The following is an 18,034-nucleotide window of genomic DNA, read 5'->3' as shown; positions in this document are numbered from 1 at the left end:
AGGGTATGCTTTCATATTATTCATGCTGAAAGCAAAGATACTTAGCAAAGAAAATGCCTGTCATCAGTTTTAGCTGGGTAAAGAATATGTCTGCATATAGAGTTGTAACACTGGGCAAAGAATATGTCTGCCTAGAGTTGTAACTGGGCAAAAAAGGTCTGCAGCTAGAGTCATAACCCTGGGCAAAGAACATGATTACCGAGGATGAATATTATATGGATTACTTCCCCTGTTCAGTTGTCACTATGTCTGTAGGTGAATATTAAACATACACCACACATTAGTGCTGTTTTTAGCTACCCTATTCCAGTATGTGACTGTCAGTCAATAGCCAGTATTCCTGTCAGTGAGTCTGTCAGTCAATAGCCAGTATCCCTGTCAGTGACTCTGTCAGTCAGTAGCCAGTATCCCTGTCAGTCAATAGCCAGTATCCCTGTCAGTGACTCTGTCAGTCAGTAGCCAGTATCCCTGTCAGTTACTCTGTCAGTCAATAGCCACTATCCCTGTCAGTGACTCTGTCAGTCAGTAGCCAGTATCCCTGTCAGTGACTCTGTCAGTCAATAGCCATTATCCATGTCAGTGGGTTGTCAGTCAGTAGCTAATATCCCTCTTAGTGAGTATTGAACAAACACAATGTGATAATGATATTTTTGCATGAGAGAGGGTTCTCAACCTTTGATCCATGTGAAAGAGGTTATCAAGCTATGTTACATGAGATGGAGGGTTCTTAAGCTCTGTTCCTTGTGAGAGTTCTCAGCCTCTGTTCCATGTAAGAGAGGGTGCTCGTCCTCAGTTCCATGCAAGAGGGTTCTCAACCTCTGTTCTGTGTGAGTGAGCATTCTGTTATGAATATTTAATTTAATGTGATTGTTTGTTGGTTTTTAATATTTGTTTAATATATTTTTTATATATATGCTATGGATAATGAAACTATTTTATCTAATTGCTGATCTTGTTCCAAAATCAGTGACAGTTTTGGTAAACAATTTTAATTTTTTTTATATCTTTCTCAGAGTAAGACTCATTAAGTTGAGTCAAGGCTGTACCGAGATTATGTGATCTTTATAATGTCCCATGTTGTAACAAACTTCTATTTACTTCTGGAAGAATGAACTTTTGTCCCTTATCTGGGAATTTGTATTGCATCTTTTATTCATTGTATAACTGATGTTTTTATAAAGGTTTGTCAGTTGGGCTTCAAACATTTGACATGTTGAGCCATTGTTGTCACCAGTTTGGGCTGAAGTTTCTTTTCTTAAAATTATTGAATTCAAGTGATTATTTTCTCGGAAATACGAAAGTGCTTTGATTCAATTCTTGGATAAAAAACATTTACTGGAATTTATAGCAAATTCAAACCTGGAAACATCTACTGGAATTTATACTGAATTCAAAACTGGAATAATATTTTCTGTGATTCAACAAGAGACTGTTAACACATTAGTACAACACTGACTATTACAGACATCATCACTTTCCACCTTGAAGTTCATCGAGATTTGAACTGAGATTCACTTAGAACTTTTCATTAATAGGTTTATAATTCTTGGATTATTTTTGGATTTTATTCACAATACAGTAAATTCTTTTTTCTTATTTTTCACTTAGTATTTTACGGAAATTAATTATTTGTTAAATTTTACAAAGCTTGTTGTCTTCACTATTTTCTGTTATTTTAAGAGCTTAGACTCATAAAGACTAGCCCTCTGCTAGATGTATGCCATGTCTTTAATTTGTGGAGACTCCTTCGTTCTTATATAGGTACTAATTTTGTGTGACATGTATGAATTAAGTGACATTCAGATGTCAAGTCTTTTACACCCTCAGTTGACATGACACCATTGTATTATATGTAATGTCATCAAACATCTCATTGTTCCAGTTGCCTACTGGTTAGAGCATCCAACTTGGATGCAGAAGGTCATTGGTTCGATCCCTAACTGAGTCAAACCAAAGACCTCTAAAAATGGTACTAACTTCTGCCTCGCTTGGTGTTCAGCATTTAGAGGTTAGGGTTAGGACTTGTTGGCCTGGTGTCAGGATAATGTGACTGGGTGGGACATCATGCTACATGTCTGCGGCATGATGCCCCAGTGCTACACATCACTATAAACTGCCACACTGCAAACATCATAGCCATATGACGGAAAAATTGTTAAGGTTATGTTAAAAATCCAAATCACACACACACACACGCACGCGCACACACGCGCGCGCACACACACACACACACACACACACACACACACACACACACACACACACACACACACACACACACTAAACATGTCTATACATGCTAAATTTAGGACAATTATTTCAGTCCAGAAGAAAATGCAAAACATATTGGAAATCACATCTTCACATAAATGATGCAGAAGAATTAGCCATGTTTTAACCTCTTACCATCATCAAATGTCCATAAAACTCTGTATAAATGAGGTCACAGTTTCTCATTAAATAAAAACATACTGAAATTAGGGTTAGGGTTAGATATGATGGAAGAAACCTTAATTGCAATTTTGCAGATAAGGAGGTTGTATGTTTCATTAGAAGACTGACGAGTAGAAGGTTAATTCTAAATATTAAATAGTACCGACAACCGACGTTGTCTTGTCATGTTCTGAAACTTATATAAGACTAAGGGCTAACTATATCTGATACTTATCAGTTCATAACTGTATATAAACTACTTGAAATAAGGATCTATTTTGTGTTAGGATATATTTTTTATTACATATGTTATCCACTGAAACTAAATCTTAGATACATGACTGGGTGCAGGATTTAGTATCATGTGTTATCTACAATGTATTTAATTATTGTATTTAATTAGTATTATGTATTATCTCCAATGTATTTAATTATTGTATTTAATTAGCATTATGTATTATCTGTGATGTATTTAATTATTGTATTTAATTAGTATTATGTATTATCTACAATGTATTTAATTTTGTATTTGATTAGAATTATGTATTATCTACAATGTATTTAATTATTGTATTTAATTAGTATTATGTATTATCTACGATGTATTTATTTATTGTATTTAATTAGTATTATGTATTATCTACAATGTATTTAATTTTGTATTTGATTAGTATTATGTTTACATTGAAAGCATTTGACAAAATCTTTTGAGATAAAGTCTTTCGTTTTATTGTTTTCCTTCAGTATGCCTGTTCTAAAGATTGTAGTTTGTATGAAAAAAATGAAATCTGTATTTTTATGATTGGGCCTTTTTTGTTATGTTTATCATGTATTTTATATACCTTAAAGAATTATTACTCTTTAATCTTTTTATGAGCATAGTTTCAGTATAGACAGTTTATCTTCTAAAGAATTCAGCAATTTTTTTAACTATACCATTATTTTCCCTAATTTGTACTTGTCATTTCATGGCCATAATGTGCTGATGTGCCTTTGTACACCATACAGACATGCAGAAAGACAGTTTTCATTTAGCATCAATGCAAAGGAATGACCTTGGGTTAAAAATCTTGTCAAATCTCATAGAATATGTTGAAGTTGAAATTGAATTTCTATGTTGTGTGATTGATTTATTGTTTTCTCATTTCAGGCAATATACTATTTTTTGGGTGCCGGAATAAGAGTAAGGACTTCTTTTGTGAAGCAGAGTGGTCTACCTTAGTAGAAAAGCGACTCCTTAACCTTTACACAGCTTTTTCCAGGGATCAGGTGAGTTGTATTGCAAAGAATTGTATACACTGGGAGAAATTAAACCTCCAGGGATCAGGTGAGTTGTTTTACACACTGGAAAAAATTAAACCTCCAGGGTTCAGGTGAGTTGTATTAGACACTGGGAAAAACTAAACCTCCAGTGATCAGGTGAGTTGTATTACACACTGGGAAAATTAAATTTCCAGGGATCAGGTTAGATGTGTTACATACTGGGAAAAATCAAACGTTATTCAAAGTCCCTTCTCATTACTCAAGACTTTAAATCCAAACAAACTTTTATCAAATACTGATAGCAAAGTTCTTGAATATATGCATCTCTTGAACAAATAGAACAGTCATGACTGAAAATTTACAAAGATTAGTGTGAGATCTGCGATATATTTTGTGAGATATTTTAGCAAATTCTGTGAAATTTGTTTTAGGAGCTTTTTTACATGTCTCAGCATTGATGAAAATAAACTGTCAATAGGGTTCACTTTCTGTCAAGTGCAACATAACACTGACTTTGGCATCCATGTGCATTTCTTTCCATTATTGTGTCCATCCGTGCTTCATAAGGTTTATATTGTATGACATTTGTTGTACTAGCTTCATAAGGTTTATATTGTATGACATTTGTTGTACTAGCTTCATAAGGTTTATATTGTGTGACATCTGTTGTACTAGCTTTAAAAGGTTTATATTGTATGACATCTGTTGTACTAGTTTCATAAGGTTTATATTATATGACATCTATTGTACTAGCTTCATAAGGTTTATATTGTATGACATTTGTTGTACTAGCTTTATAAGGTTTATATTGTATGACATTTGTTGTACTAGCTTCATAAGGTTTATATTGTATGACATTTGTTGTACTAGCTTCATAAGGTTTATATTGTATGACATCTGTTGTACTAGCAGAATGTCGGAGGTTGTGTTGAGCAGAATGACTGAGGTCATGTGGAGCAGAATGACTGAGGTCATGTGGAGCAGAATGACAAATCATGCAGAGCAAAATGTCTGAGGTCATGTGGATCTGAATGTCTTAGGTCATGTGGAGCAGAATGACTGAGGTCATGTGTAGCAAAAGTTTGAGCTTGTGAGGGCATTCTGTATCACATGGGGGCCCTGAGTGGTCGAAAGCGCTCTCTGTTACAGATCACTGCCATCTCACCTCTGTCTGCATTGATTCAAGTCTCGGATTCAACCAATGTGGGAATGTGAGAAAGCTTGCCAGTAGCTTCTCGTGGGTCATTGGTTCTTTCAGGGGTTTTCCCTGATTCTTCATCCACCAGTTATAATGGCCGCCATGTATAGCCTATCATCTGCTGAAAAATGGCGTTCAACCCCACAACAACAACATCACATGAATGATGGCCCAATTATCTTTCAATACTCAGTCAATTACCTTTTTGTTATATACTTCAGAACAAGGATACTAATAGTTCTGTTAGGTTATAAGAATAAAGGATGTTAAAGGATGTTTAAATATTTTTTGGGGTCCATGACTGTTTGTGCAATCCATTTTGTTTGACTCAGCCACATTTAAGTGAGTTTTGCATATCATTATGAACTTTTCACACTTCCTGTATGTGTAATGTTTAATGGCACATCAGCACAGTGCAGGCTATATAGTGCCAAGCTGAAACAAGACAAATTCCAAAAAAAACAACAGTGGATTCCAATTCAGAACAAATACTATCATCATATTGGTCAGTGATTTGACTTGTATCAGTTGTTGCCTGATTTGTATGTGGATAATATTTGTAATCCTGGGGCCATGTTTCCCATGCATCCTGTTGGCATGTGGGTAATATTTGTAATCCTGGGGCCTTGGTCCCTACCATTCCAGTTGACACGTTGGCTTTGATTTCCTGATTAAATAGATATTTAAATATTTGATTTGAAAAGTTTTTTTTTTTACAAGTTACCATGATAGCAAAACATTTATAGCACAAATAATTTACTCAGATGAGTGACTTAATTTTCATGCACATGTGACCCTAATACAGAAAACTACAACATTAACATATTTAAGCAGAATGTGATGATTTCTTTTGATCTCTGATCCCTAGCATGTGGTTGTCTGATCCCTTGCATTTGATCTCTGATCCCTTGCATATGACATCTCATCACTAGCATTTGATCTCTGATCACTAGAATTTGATATCTCATCACAAGCATTTGATATCTCATCACTAGCATTTGATCTCTGATCACTAGTATTTGATATCTGACCACCAGTATTTGATCTCTGATCACTAGCATTTGATCTCTAATCACAAGTATTTGATATTGGATGATTTGACTTCTGATTACTAGCATTTGATGCCTGATCACTACCATTTAAAATTGCTTCATGCCAGATGACCTGCAATCAGAAATGTCCAGACTGGTCCAGTAACATTTTACAGGGTGTTGCTATTTTTGTCAGTAATTGTTAACCGAAAGTCCATAAAGTCCTTAAAGTCCATAAAGTCCTTAAAGTCAGTTTCAAATGCAGATACTGATTTTAACTAACAAAAAAATCAAATAGTACTGGCAAACTCTTTAATTTGTTTCATTTACCTTTTTATCCTGTTCCAGGAAGAAAAAAATTATGTTCAACATCAAATTCTCAAGAACAGCAGAGTGGTGTGGGAAGCTTTAGATAGTAATGGAGGTTGGTTCTTCATTGCAGGGTATGTATATTTTGTATTAAACACATTGACAACTTCTGTGAGAGAAATCCAGTATTGTTTATTGGTGGAGGGGTAGTCAGTTTTTGTGGATTTTTTGGTTGCTCCTGACCACAAATTTAATAACCCAGTGAACGAACAAGTTACAAATTTAACAACCCACTGAACAATAAACTACAACTTTGACAACCCAATTAACAATAGACTACAACTTTGACAAGTCAGTGAACAATAAACTACAACTTTGACAACCCAATGAACAACAAGCTACAAATTTAACAACTCTATTTGTAATAAGCTACACATTTTATAACACAATGAACAATAATCTACCACTTTGACAACCTAATTGGGGGCCCTGAGTGGCTGAGTGGTCTAAAGCACTCCCCATTACAGATCACTGCCATCTCACCTCTGTCTGCATGGGTTTGAGTCTCGGATTCGGCTAATGTGGGTATGTGAGAAAGCTTGCCAGTAGCTTCTCGTGGGTCGGTGGTTCTTTCGGGGGTTTTCCCGGGTTCTTCCTCCACCATTAATACTGGCCGCCATGTATAGCCTATTGTGTGCTGAAAAATGGCGTTAAACCCTACAACAACAACAACCTAATTAACAATAAACTATGACTTTGACAACCTAATTAACAATAAACTACAAATTGGATAACTCAGTGAACAACAAGCTACAAATTTAGCAACTCAGTTTGAAATAAGCTACACATTTTACAACCCAATGAACAATAAACTACAACTTTGATAACCCAGTGAACAATAAACTACAACTTTGATAACCCAGTGAACAATAAACTACAACTTTGATAACCCAGTGAACAATAAACTACAACTTTGACAACCCAATGAACAATAAACTATAACTTTGATAACCCAGTGAACAATAAACTACAACTTTGATAACCCAGTGAACAATAAACTACAACTTTGATAACCCAGTGAACAATAAACTACAACTTTGACAACCCAATGAACAATAAACTACAACTTTGACAACCCAATGAACAACAAGCTACAAATTTAGCAACTCAGTTTGCAATAAGCTACACATTTTACAACCCAGTGAATAATAAACTACAACTTTGATAACCCAATTAACAATAAACTACAAATTTGACAAACCAATGAACAATAATCTGTTCAGAATATCCTACACTACTGGGGACAACTCCAACAAATTTAGTGTTTCAGTTCCAATGGAAAATGTATTTTCTGGAGAACTACAAAATTCATGCCCAAGAAACTACAAATATGCTCATTAATGGACATCTCATATAGGACTGTTTCATTAACCCAAATATTAATGGACATCTCATATAGGCCTGTTTCTTTAACCCTAATATTAATGGACATCTCATATAGGACTGTTTCATTAACCCTAATATTAATGGACATCTCATATAGGACTGTTTCATTAACCCTAATGTTAATGGACATCTCATATAGGTCTGTTTCATTTACCCTAATATAATGGACATCTCATATAGGACTGTTTTATTAACCGTAATATTAATGAATATCTCATATAGGACTGTTTCATTAACCCTAATATTAATGGACATCTCATATAGGACTGTTTCGTTAACCCTAATATTAATGGACATCTCATATAGGACTGTTTCTTTAAACCAAATATTAATAGACATCTCATAAAGGATGGTTTTATTAACCCTGATATTAATGAATATCTCATATAGGTCTGTTTCATTTACCCTAATATTAATGAATATCTCATATAGGACTGTTTCATTAAGCCTAATATTAATGGACATCTCATATAGGACTGTTTCATTAACCCTAATATTAATGGACATCTCATATAGGACTGTTTCATTAACCCTAATGTTAATGGACATCTCATATAGGACTATTTCATTAACCCTAATGTTAATGGACATCTCATATAGGACTGTTTCATTTACCCTAATATTAATGAATATCTCGTATAGGACTGTTTCATTAACCCTAATATTAATGAATATCTCATATAGGACTGTTTCATTAACCCTAATATTAATGGACATCTCATATAGGACTGTTTCTTGAAACCAAATATTAATAGACATCTCATAAAGGACGGTTTTATTAACCCTAATATTAATGAATATCTCATATAGGACTGTTTCATTTACCCTAATATTAATGAATATCTCATATAGGACTGTTTCATTAACCCTAATATTAATGGACATCTCATACAGGACTGTTTCGTTAATCCTAATATTAATGGACATCTCATATAGGACTGTTTCATTTACCCTAATATTAATGAATATCTCACATAGGACTGTTTCATTAAGCCTAATATTAAAAATAAAGAAACCTAATGCAGAGTAAATACAATAAATAATTTCAGTAAACCATTAATCTTTGTGTTAAAAAGTTTGATGCTGTCACTTCATAAGTTATGGGAGTTTTAAATACCTTATATACTTGCTTATAGTTCAGTCCAACTTCAGAGACTTTTATCTGCCATCGCATAATGCACAATAATCAGTTGGACAAATTGGTTATCTGCAGTTGGACTCAACTTATCAGCAAGTCTAAATGGTAGACTACACAGTTACAAAGTCTTTCATTAACAAGTGTGACTATATAGTCCTCAAGATAATGAAACACTTAATACAAGTACACATTATCATTAGGTATATGCCTATTAATATAACCTTTAGGTAGGTATACATCTATTAATAGAACTTTTAGGTACGTATATGTCTATTAATAGAACTTCTAGGTATATGTCTGTTAATAGAGCATTTAGATAGGTATATGTCTATTAATAGAACTTTTAGGTAGGTATATGTCTATTAATAGAACTTCTAGGTATATGTCTGTTAATAGAGCATTTAGATAGGTATATGGCTGTTAATAGAACCTTTAAGTAGGTATATGTCTATTAATAGAACTTCTAGGTATATGTCTGTTAATAGAGCATTTAGATAGGTATATGTCTGTTGATAGAACATTTAGGTAGGCATGCATCTATTAAATGAACCTATAGGTTGGTATACATATAACTTTTAGGTAGGTATACATATAACCTTTAGGTAGGTATATGTCTGTTAACACGTTAACCCCTGAGGTTTTTGTCATTTTTGCCTGAAAATCGAGTAGGAAGCACATTTTGAAAGCTATTTTTGAATAGATCCGAAAACACCAAATCCCTTGTGATCTTTCAATAACATACTGCCTAGTTGTATTAGAAACATCATTTTTCATTGGCTATTTGACTTGCGCATGAGCAGAAGGGTAAAAGTTGGATTTTTGTTTTTTGTTTTTTTGCTAAACAGAGCCATTATTTTTGTATCGAGACCACTCTTTATTCCAAAAGGCCCATCTTATCCTACTTTTTGCAAAGGCTCATCTGTCTGTTTGCAGTTCATACCAGTTTGCCTTAGATCTGAGACCAAAAAGTCTAAAATCCGGACACAAAATCATGACAATCTGACAAGGAAATACAATGCTAAGCTATGACATGACAAGGAAATGCAGTATTAAGCTTTCTTATGACAATCTGACTAGGAAATACAGTGGTAAGCTTTCTTATGACAATCTGACAAGGAAATACAGTGGTAAGCTTTGACATGACAATGAAATACACTGGTAAGCTTTCTGATGACAATCTGACAATGAAATACAGTGGTAAGCTTTCTTACAACAGTCTGTTGTTGTTGTTGGGTTTAACGCCATTTTTCAGTACATGATAGGCTATGCATGGCGGCCATTATTAATGGTGGACGAAGAACCCATGAAAACTCTGGGAAGAACCACCGACCACCGAGAAGCTCCTGACAAGCTTTCTCACATACCAACATTGGCTGAATCCTAGACTCGGACCTACACAGACAGAGGTGAGATGGCAGTGATCCATAACGGAGAGTGCTTTAGATTACTTGGCCACTCAAGCCCCTATACAACAGTCTGACAAGGAATACAGTAGTAAGCTTTCTCATGATAATCTGACAAGGAAATATAGTGGTAAGCTTTCTTACAACAGTCTGACAAGTAATACATTGATAAGCTTTGTTATGACAATCTGACAAGGAAATACAGTGATAAGCTTTGTTATGACAATCTGACAAGGAAATACAGTGATAAGCTTTGTTATGACAATCTGACAAGGAAATACAGTGATAAGCTTTGTTATGACAATCTGACAAGGAAATACAGTGGTAAGTTTCCTTATGACAGTCTAACAAGGAAATGCAGTGGTAAGCTTTCTTATGACAATCTGACTAGGAAATACAGTGGTAAGCTTTGACATGACAATGAAATACAGTGGTAAGCTTTCTTATGACAATCTGACAAGGAAATACAGTGATAAGCTTTGTTATGACAATCTGACAAGGAAATACAGTGATAAGCTTTGTTATGACAATCTGACAAGGAAATACAGTGATAAGCTTTGTTATAACAATCTGACAAGGAAATACAGTGATAAGCTTTGTTATGACAATCTGACAAGGAAATACAATGGTAAGTTTTCTTATGACAGTCTAACAAGGAAATGCAGTGGTAAGCTTTGTTATGACAATCTGGCAAGGAAATACAGTGGTAAGCTTTGTTATAACAATCTGACAAGGAAATACAGTGATAAGCTTTGTTATGACAATCTGACAAGGAAATACAATAGTAAGTTTTCTTATGACAGTCTAACAAGGAAATACAGTGATAAGCTTTGTTATGACAATCTGACAAGGAAATACAGTGATAAGCTTTGTTATGACAATCTGACAAGGAAATACAGTGATAAGCTTTGTAATGACAATCTGACAAGGAAATACAATGGTAAGTTTTCTTATGACAGTCTAACAAGGAAATGCAGTGGTAAGCTTTCTTATGACAATCTTACCAGGAAATACAGTGGTAAGCTTTGACATGACAAGGAAATAGAGTGGTCAGCTTTGATGAGTTAGATAAATTATGGTAACCTTGTTATGATAAAAGTACAATGATAAGCTTCAGTGGCCTAGTGGTTAGAGCGTCCACCCCAGATGCAGGAGGTTTCAGGTTCGAACCCTGGCTGAGTCATACCAAAGACTTGATAAAAATGGTACTTACAGCTGCCTCACTAGGCGCTCAGCATTAAGAGGTTAGTGTTAGGACTGGTCGGCCTGGTGTTAGGATAATGTGACTGGGTGGGACATCATGCTGCATGCCCCAGTGCTAGACATCACTATAAACTGCCACAATCTGACAAGGAAATACAGTAGTAAGTTTTCTTATGACAGTCTAACAAGGAAATGCAGTGGTAAGCTTTCTTATGACAGTCTGACTAGGAAATACAGTGGTAAGCTTTGACATGACAATGAAATACAGTGGTAAGCTTTCTTATGACAATCTGACAAGGAAATACAGTGATAAGCTTTGTTATGACAATCTGACAAGGAAATACAGTGATAAGCTTTGTTATGACAGTCTGACAAGGAAATACAGTGATAAGCTTTGTTATGACAATCTGACAAGGAAATACAGTGATAAGCTTTGTTATGACAATCTGACAAGGAAATACAGTGGTAAGCTTTCTTATGACAATCTGACAAGGAAATACAGTGATAAGCTTTGTTATGACAATCTGACAAGGAAATACAGTGATAAGCTTTATGACAATCTGACAAGGAAATAAGTGATAAGCTTTGTTATGACAGTCTGACAAGGAAATACAGTGATAAGCTTTGTAATGACAATCTGACAAGGAAATACAATAGTAAGTTTTCTTATGACAGTCTAACAAGGAAATGCAGTGGTAAGCTTTCTTATGACAATCTTACCAGGAAATACAGTGGTAAGCTTTGACATGACAAGGAAATAGAGTGGTCAGCTTTGATAAGTTAGATAAATTATGGTAACCTTGTTATGATAAAAGTACAATGATAAGCTTCAGTGGCCTAGTGGTTAGAGCGTCCACCCCAGATGCAGGAGGTTTCAGGTTCGAACCCTGGCTGAGTCATACCAAAGACTTGATAAAAATGGTACTTACAGCTGCCTCACTAGGCGCTCAGCATTAAGAGGTTAGTGTTAGGACTGGTCGGCCTGGTGTTAGGATAATGTGACTGGGTGGGACATCATGCTGCATGCCCCAGTGCTAGACATCACTATAAACTGCCACACTACAGTCTTCTTAGTAATATGACTGAAAAATTGTTAAAGCTACGTTAAAAATCCATACTGACAAGGAAATACAGTGGTTAAGCTTTGGTATGACAGTCTGACAAGGAAATACATTATTAAGCTTTGATATGACAAGGAAATACATTGGCAAGCCTTGGTATGACAAAGATATACAATGTTACACTTTGATATGATAAGGAAATACATTGGTAAACCTTGGTATGACAGTATGACAAGGATATACAATGTTAAGCTTTGACATGACAAGGAAATACAATGGTAAGCTTTGGTGTGAGAGTATGACAAGGAAATACAATGGTAAGCTTAGGTGTGACTGTATGACAAGGAAATACAATAGTAAGCTTAAGTATGACAGTATGACAAGGAAATACAATGGTAAGTTTAGGTGTGACTGTATGACAAGGAAATAAATGGTAAGCTTAGGTGTGACAGCATGACAAGGAAATACAATGGTAAGTTTAGGTGTGACTGTATGACAAGGAAATACAATAGTAAGCTTTGGTGTGACAGTCTGGCAGGAAAATACGATGGTAAGCTTAGATGTGACAGTATGACAAAGAAATACAGTGGTAAGGTTAGGTGTGACAGTATAACAAGGAAATACAATGGTAAGCTTAGGTATGACAGTATGACAAGGAAATATAATGGTATGCTAAGGTGTGATAGTATGACAAAGAAATACAATGGTTAACTTATGTTTGACAGTATGACAAGGAATACAATGGTAAGCTTTGGTGTGACAGTCTGGCAAGGAAATACGATGGTAAACTTAGGTGTGACAGTATGACAAGGAAAGACAATGGTAAGTTTAAGTGTGACAGTATGGCAAGGAAATACAATGGTAAGCTTAGGTATGACAGTATGATGAGGAAATACAGCATGTTTAGAGATACAGTCAAGAATAAGGGACTAAAGATGAATAAAACTGAACACTGGGAGAAAACAAATTAAAACCACACGTCTTTGACTTGGCTAATAATCTCAATAAAGGCATGAACACAAAAATGTGTAAGATTGATCCAGTTTAAATTCATATGGAAATCTTTTTTACAGTTGAAATCAGGCATAGATGGGTAGGGACATTTTTCTGGTTACCAGGTCCTAATACCTGGCAGGGATGGAGGTGTAGGAAAATTTTTCTGGTTACCAGGTCCTGATACCTGGCAGGGATGGAGGTGTAGGAAAATTTTGCTGGTTACCAGGTCCTAATACCTGGCAGGGATGGATGGGTAGGGACATTTTTCTGGTTATCAGGTCCTAATACCTAGTAGGAATGATGGGTAGAGAAATTTTGCTACTTACCAGGTCCTAATATCTGGCAGGGATGGAGGTGTAGGAAAATTTTGCTGGTTACCAGGTCCTAATACCTGGCAGGGATGGATGGGTAGGAACATTTTTCTGGTTACCAGGTCCTAATACCTGGCAAAGATGGTATAGGAAAATTTTGCTGCTTACCAGGTCCTAATACCTGGCAGGGATGCAGGTGTAGGAAAATTTGCTGGTTACTAGGTCCTAATACCTGGCAGGAATGATGGGTAGAGAAATTTCGTTGGTTATCAGGTCCTAATAATTGGCTTCAGATTGATGAGACCTTGAGTGATTTTGATTTTCAACATTTCACATCATCATATGCAGGAGCTAAGATCCCTGATAGCCCTTCCACCACAGCATAACTTTATTAGTTGCATTTAAACCTAATTGGGCCAATTTGTAATTGAAAATATCTTAAGTTACTATTTTGATTAAAAAGATTTTCTTAAGGATCACATGCGTGTTTAAGTTTTTTTTGTAAAGGGGTTAACTGATGACAAATGTAGAAGATTTTATTTGCTTTTTTATCTGGATTATTTTCTTGATAGTAAACAAGGACAATTTTACTCTGAACAATTTCCCATAATGATATAATAAAAACTTCCACTGTCTGTCCTGATCTAGTCATATTGTGTTTATTGTGTTGTTTCATACCTGTTTCAGAAATGCTAAAAGAATGCCTGATGATGTTCGAGATGCCTTGAAGGAAGTTATTGTAAAAGAAGGTGGCAAAAGTGAGGAAGAAGCAGAACTGTATATTAGACAGTTAGACCAAGCAAAAAGATACCAGGCAGAAACCTGGTCATAATGATGTTTGTGCTAAGTTCAGGCCCAGATATTTTCTAATACGTTACAGTATTTATAAAGGGTGAAAATTGTTGCACACAGGACATAATATATAATTTATGTTAATTTATCTCTTCTTATCCAGATATAACAAACAAAAGTACAGCTCTACCCTCTTGACTTATTTCATTTTGTTTTACCATTTCCTCCTTACAAAATATATATATATGTATATAATATCATTTTACATAATTAATAATCTGCATGATGAAATAAAGTAAATACACTTCTATGGCGACAACTGCATGATGAAATAAAGTAAATACACTTCTATGGCGACAACTGCATGATGAAATAAAGTAAATACTCTTCTATGGCGACAACTGCATGATGAAATAAAGTAAATGCTCTTCTATGGCGACAACTGCATGATGAAATAAAGTAAATGCTCTTCTATGACAACAACTGCATGATGAAATAAAGTAAATGCTCTTCTATGACAACAACTGCATGATGAAATAAAGTAAATGCTCTTCTATGGCGACAACTGCATGATGAAATAAAGTAAATGCTCTTCTATGGCGACAACTGCATGATGAAATAAAGTAAATGCTCTTCTATGACGACAACTGCATGATGAAATAAAGTAAATACACTTCTATGGCGACAACTGCATGATGAAATAAAGCAAATACTCTTCTATGGCGACAACTGCATGATGAAATAAAGCAAATGCTCTTCTATGGCGACAACTGCATGATGAAATAAAGCAAATGCTCTTCTATGGTGACAACTGCATGATGAAATAAAGTAAATGCTCTTCTATGGCGACAACTGCATGATGAAATAAAGCAAATGCTCTTCTATGGCGACAACTGCATGATGAAATAAAGCAAATGCTCTTCTATGGCGAGAACTGCATGATGAAATAAAGTAAATACTCTTCTATGGCGACAACTGCATGATGAAATAAAGTAAATACACTGGCGACAACTGCATGATGAAATAAAGTAAATACACTTCTATGGCGACAACTGCATGATGAAATAAATTAAATACACTTCTATGGCAACAACTGCATGATGAAATAAAGTAAATACACTTCTATGGCAACAACTGCATGATGAAATAAAGTAAATACACTTCTATGGCAACAACTGCAGGATGAAATAAAGTAAATACACTTCTATGGCAATGACTGCATGATGAAATAAAGTAAATACACTTCTATGGCGACAACTGCATGATGAAATAAAGTAAATACACTTCTATGGCGACAACTGCATGATGAAATAAAGCAAATACTCTTCTATGGCGACAACTGCATGATGAAATAAAGTAAATAAACTGGCGACAACTGCATGATGAAATAAAGTAAATACACTTCTATGGCGACAACTGCATGATGAAATAAAGTAAATACACTTCTATGGCAACAACTGCATGATGAAATAAAGTAAATACACTTCTATGGCGACAACTGCATGATGAAATAAAGTAAATACACTTCTATGGCGACAACTGCATGATGAAATAAAGTAAATACTCTTCTATGGCGACAACTGCATGATGAAATAAAATAAATGCTCTTCTATGGCGACAACTGCATGATGAAATAAAGTAAATGCTCTTCTATGACAACAACTGCATGATGAAATAAAGTAAATGCTCTTCTATGGCGACAACTGCATGATGAAATAAAGTAAATGCTCTTCTATGGCGACAACTGCATGATGAAATAAAGTAAATACTCTTCTATGGCGACAACTGCATGATGAAATAAAGTAAATGCTCTTCTATGACGACAACTGCATGATGAAATAAAGTAAATACACTTCTATGGCGACAACTGCATGATGAAATAAAGCAAATGCTCTTCTATGGCGACAACTGCATGATGAAATAAAGCAAATGCTCTTCTATGGCGACAACTGCATGATGAAATAAAGCAAATGCTCTTCTATGGCGACAACTGCATGATGAAATAAAGCAAATGCTCTTCTATGGCGACAACTGCATGATGAAATAAAGCAAATGCTCTTCTATGGCGACAACTGCATGATGAAATAAAGCAAATGCTCTTCTATGGTGACAACTGCATGATGAAATAAAGTAAATGCTCTTCTATGGCGACAACTGCATGATGAAATAAAGTAAATGCTCTTCTATGGCGACAACTGCATGATGAAATAAAGCAAATGCTCTTCTATGGCGAGAACTGCATGATGAAATAAAGTAAATACTCTTCTATGGCGACAACTGCATGATGAAATAAAGTAAATACACTGGCGACAACTGCATGATGAAATAAAGTAAATACACTTCTATGGCGACAACTGCATGATGAAATAAATTAAATACACTTCTATGGCAACAACTGCATGATGAAATAAAGTAAATACACTTCTATGGCAACAACTGCAGGATGAAATAAAGTAAATACACTTCTATGGCAACAACTGCATGATGAAATAAAGTAAATACACTTCTATGGCAATGACTGCATGATGAAATAAAGTAAATACACTTCTATGGCGACAACTGCATGATGAAATAAAGTAAATACACTTCTATGGCGACAACTGCATGATGAAATAAAGCAAATACTCTTCTATGGCGACAACTGCATGATGAAATAAAGTAAATAAACTGGCGACAACTGCATGATGAAATAAAGTAAATACACTTCTATGGCGACAACTGCATGATGAAATAAAGTAAATACACTTCTATGGCAACAACTTCATGATGAAATAAAGTAAATACACTTCTATGGCAACAACTGCATGATGAAATAAAGTAAATACACTTCTATGGCAACGACTGCATGATGAAATAAAGTAAATACACTTCTATGGCGACAACTGCATGATGAAATAAAGTAAATAAACTGGCGACAACTGCATGATGAAATAAAGTAAATACACTTCTATGGCAACAACTGCATGATGAAATAAAGTAAATACACTTCTATGGTGACAACTGCATGATGAAATAAAGTAAATACACTTCTATGGCAACAACTGCATGATGAAATAAAGTAAATACACTTCTATGGCGACAACTGCATGATGAAATAAAGTAAATACACTGGTGACAACTGCATGATGAAAGAAAGTAAATACACTTCTATGGCAACAACTGCATGATGAAATAAAGTAAATACACTTCTATGGCGACAACTGCATGATGAAATAAAGTAAATACACTTCTGTGGCGACAACTGCATGATGAACTAAAGTAAATACACTTCTATGGCGACAACTGCATGATGAAATAAAGTAAATACTCTGCTATGGTGACAACTGCATGATGAAATAAAGTAAATACACTTCTATGGTGACAACTGCATGATGAAATAAAGTAAATACACTTCTATGGCGACAACTGCACGATGAAATAAAGCAAATACACTTCTATGGCGACAGCTGC

The 18,034-nt window shown here is 34.9% G+C and overlaps 1 protein-coding gene across 1 annotated transcript in view; it reads left to right on the top strand.

The window, feature by feature from the left end:
- LOC149777668 (NADPH-dependent diflavin oxidoreductase 1-like) overlaps nucleotides 1-14,773 on the top strand; it is a 106,926-nt gene extending 92,153 nt beyond the window's left edge. The window contains exons 14-16 of the mRNA XM_089938717.1: nucleotides 3,584-3,702; nucleotides 6,274-6,368; nucleotides 14,480-14,773. Of these exons, the coding sequence (XP_089794843.1) occupies nucleotides 3,584-3,702; nucleotides 6,274-6,368; nucleotides 14,480-14,624 (359 nt within the window). The 3' untranslated portion in view covers nucleotides 14,625-14,773. The remainder of the gene's footprint in view (nucleotides 1-3,583; nucleotides 3,703-6,273; nucleotides 6,369-14,479) is intronic.
- The last annotated feature ends 3,261 nt before the right edge of the window (nucleotides 14,774-18,034 follow it).

The sequence above is a fragment of the Sinohyriopsis cumingii genome, chromosome 17 (genome assembly GCF_028554795.1).
Source record: "Sinohyriopsis cumingii isolate HCF-2022 chromosome 17, ASM2855479v2, whole genome shotgun sequence".
NCBI classification, from domain to species: domain Eukaryota; kingdom Metazoa; phylum Mollusca; class Bivalvia; order Unionida; family Unionidae; genus Sinohyriopsis; species Sinohyriopsis cumingii.
Note: the sequence above shows the minus strand (reverse complement) of the source record. Positions and strands in the feature narration are given on the sequence as shown.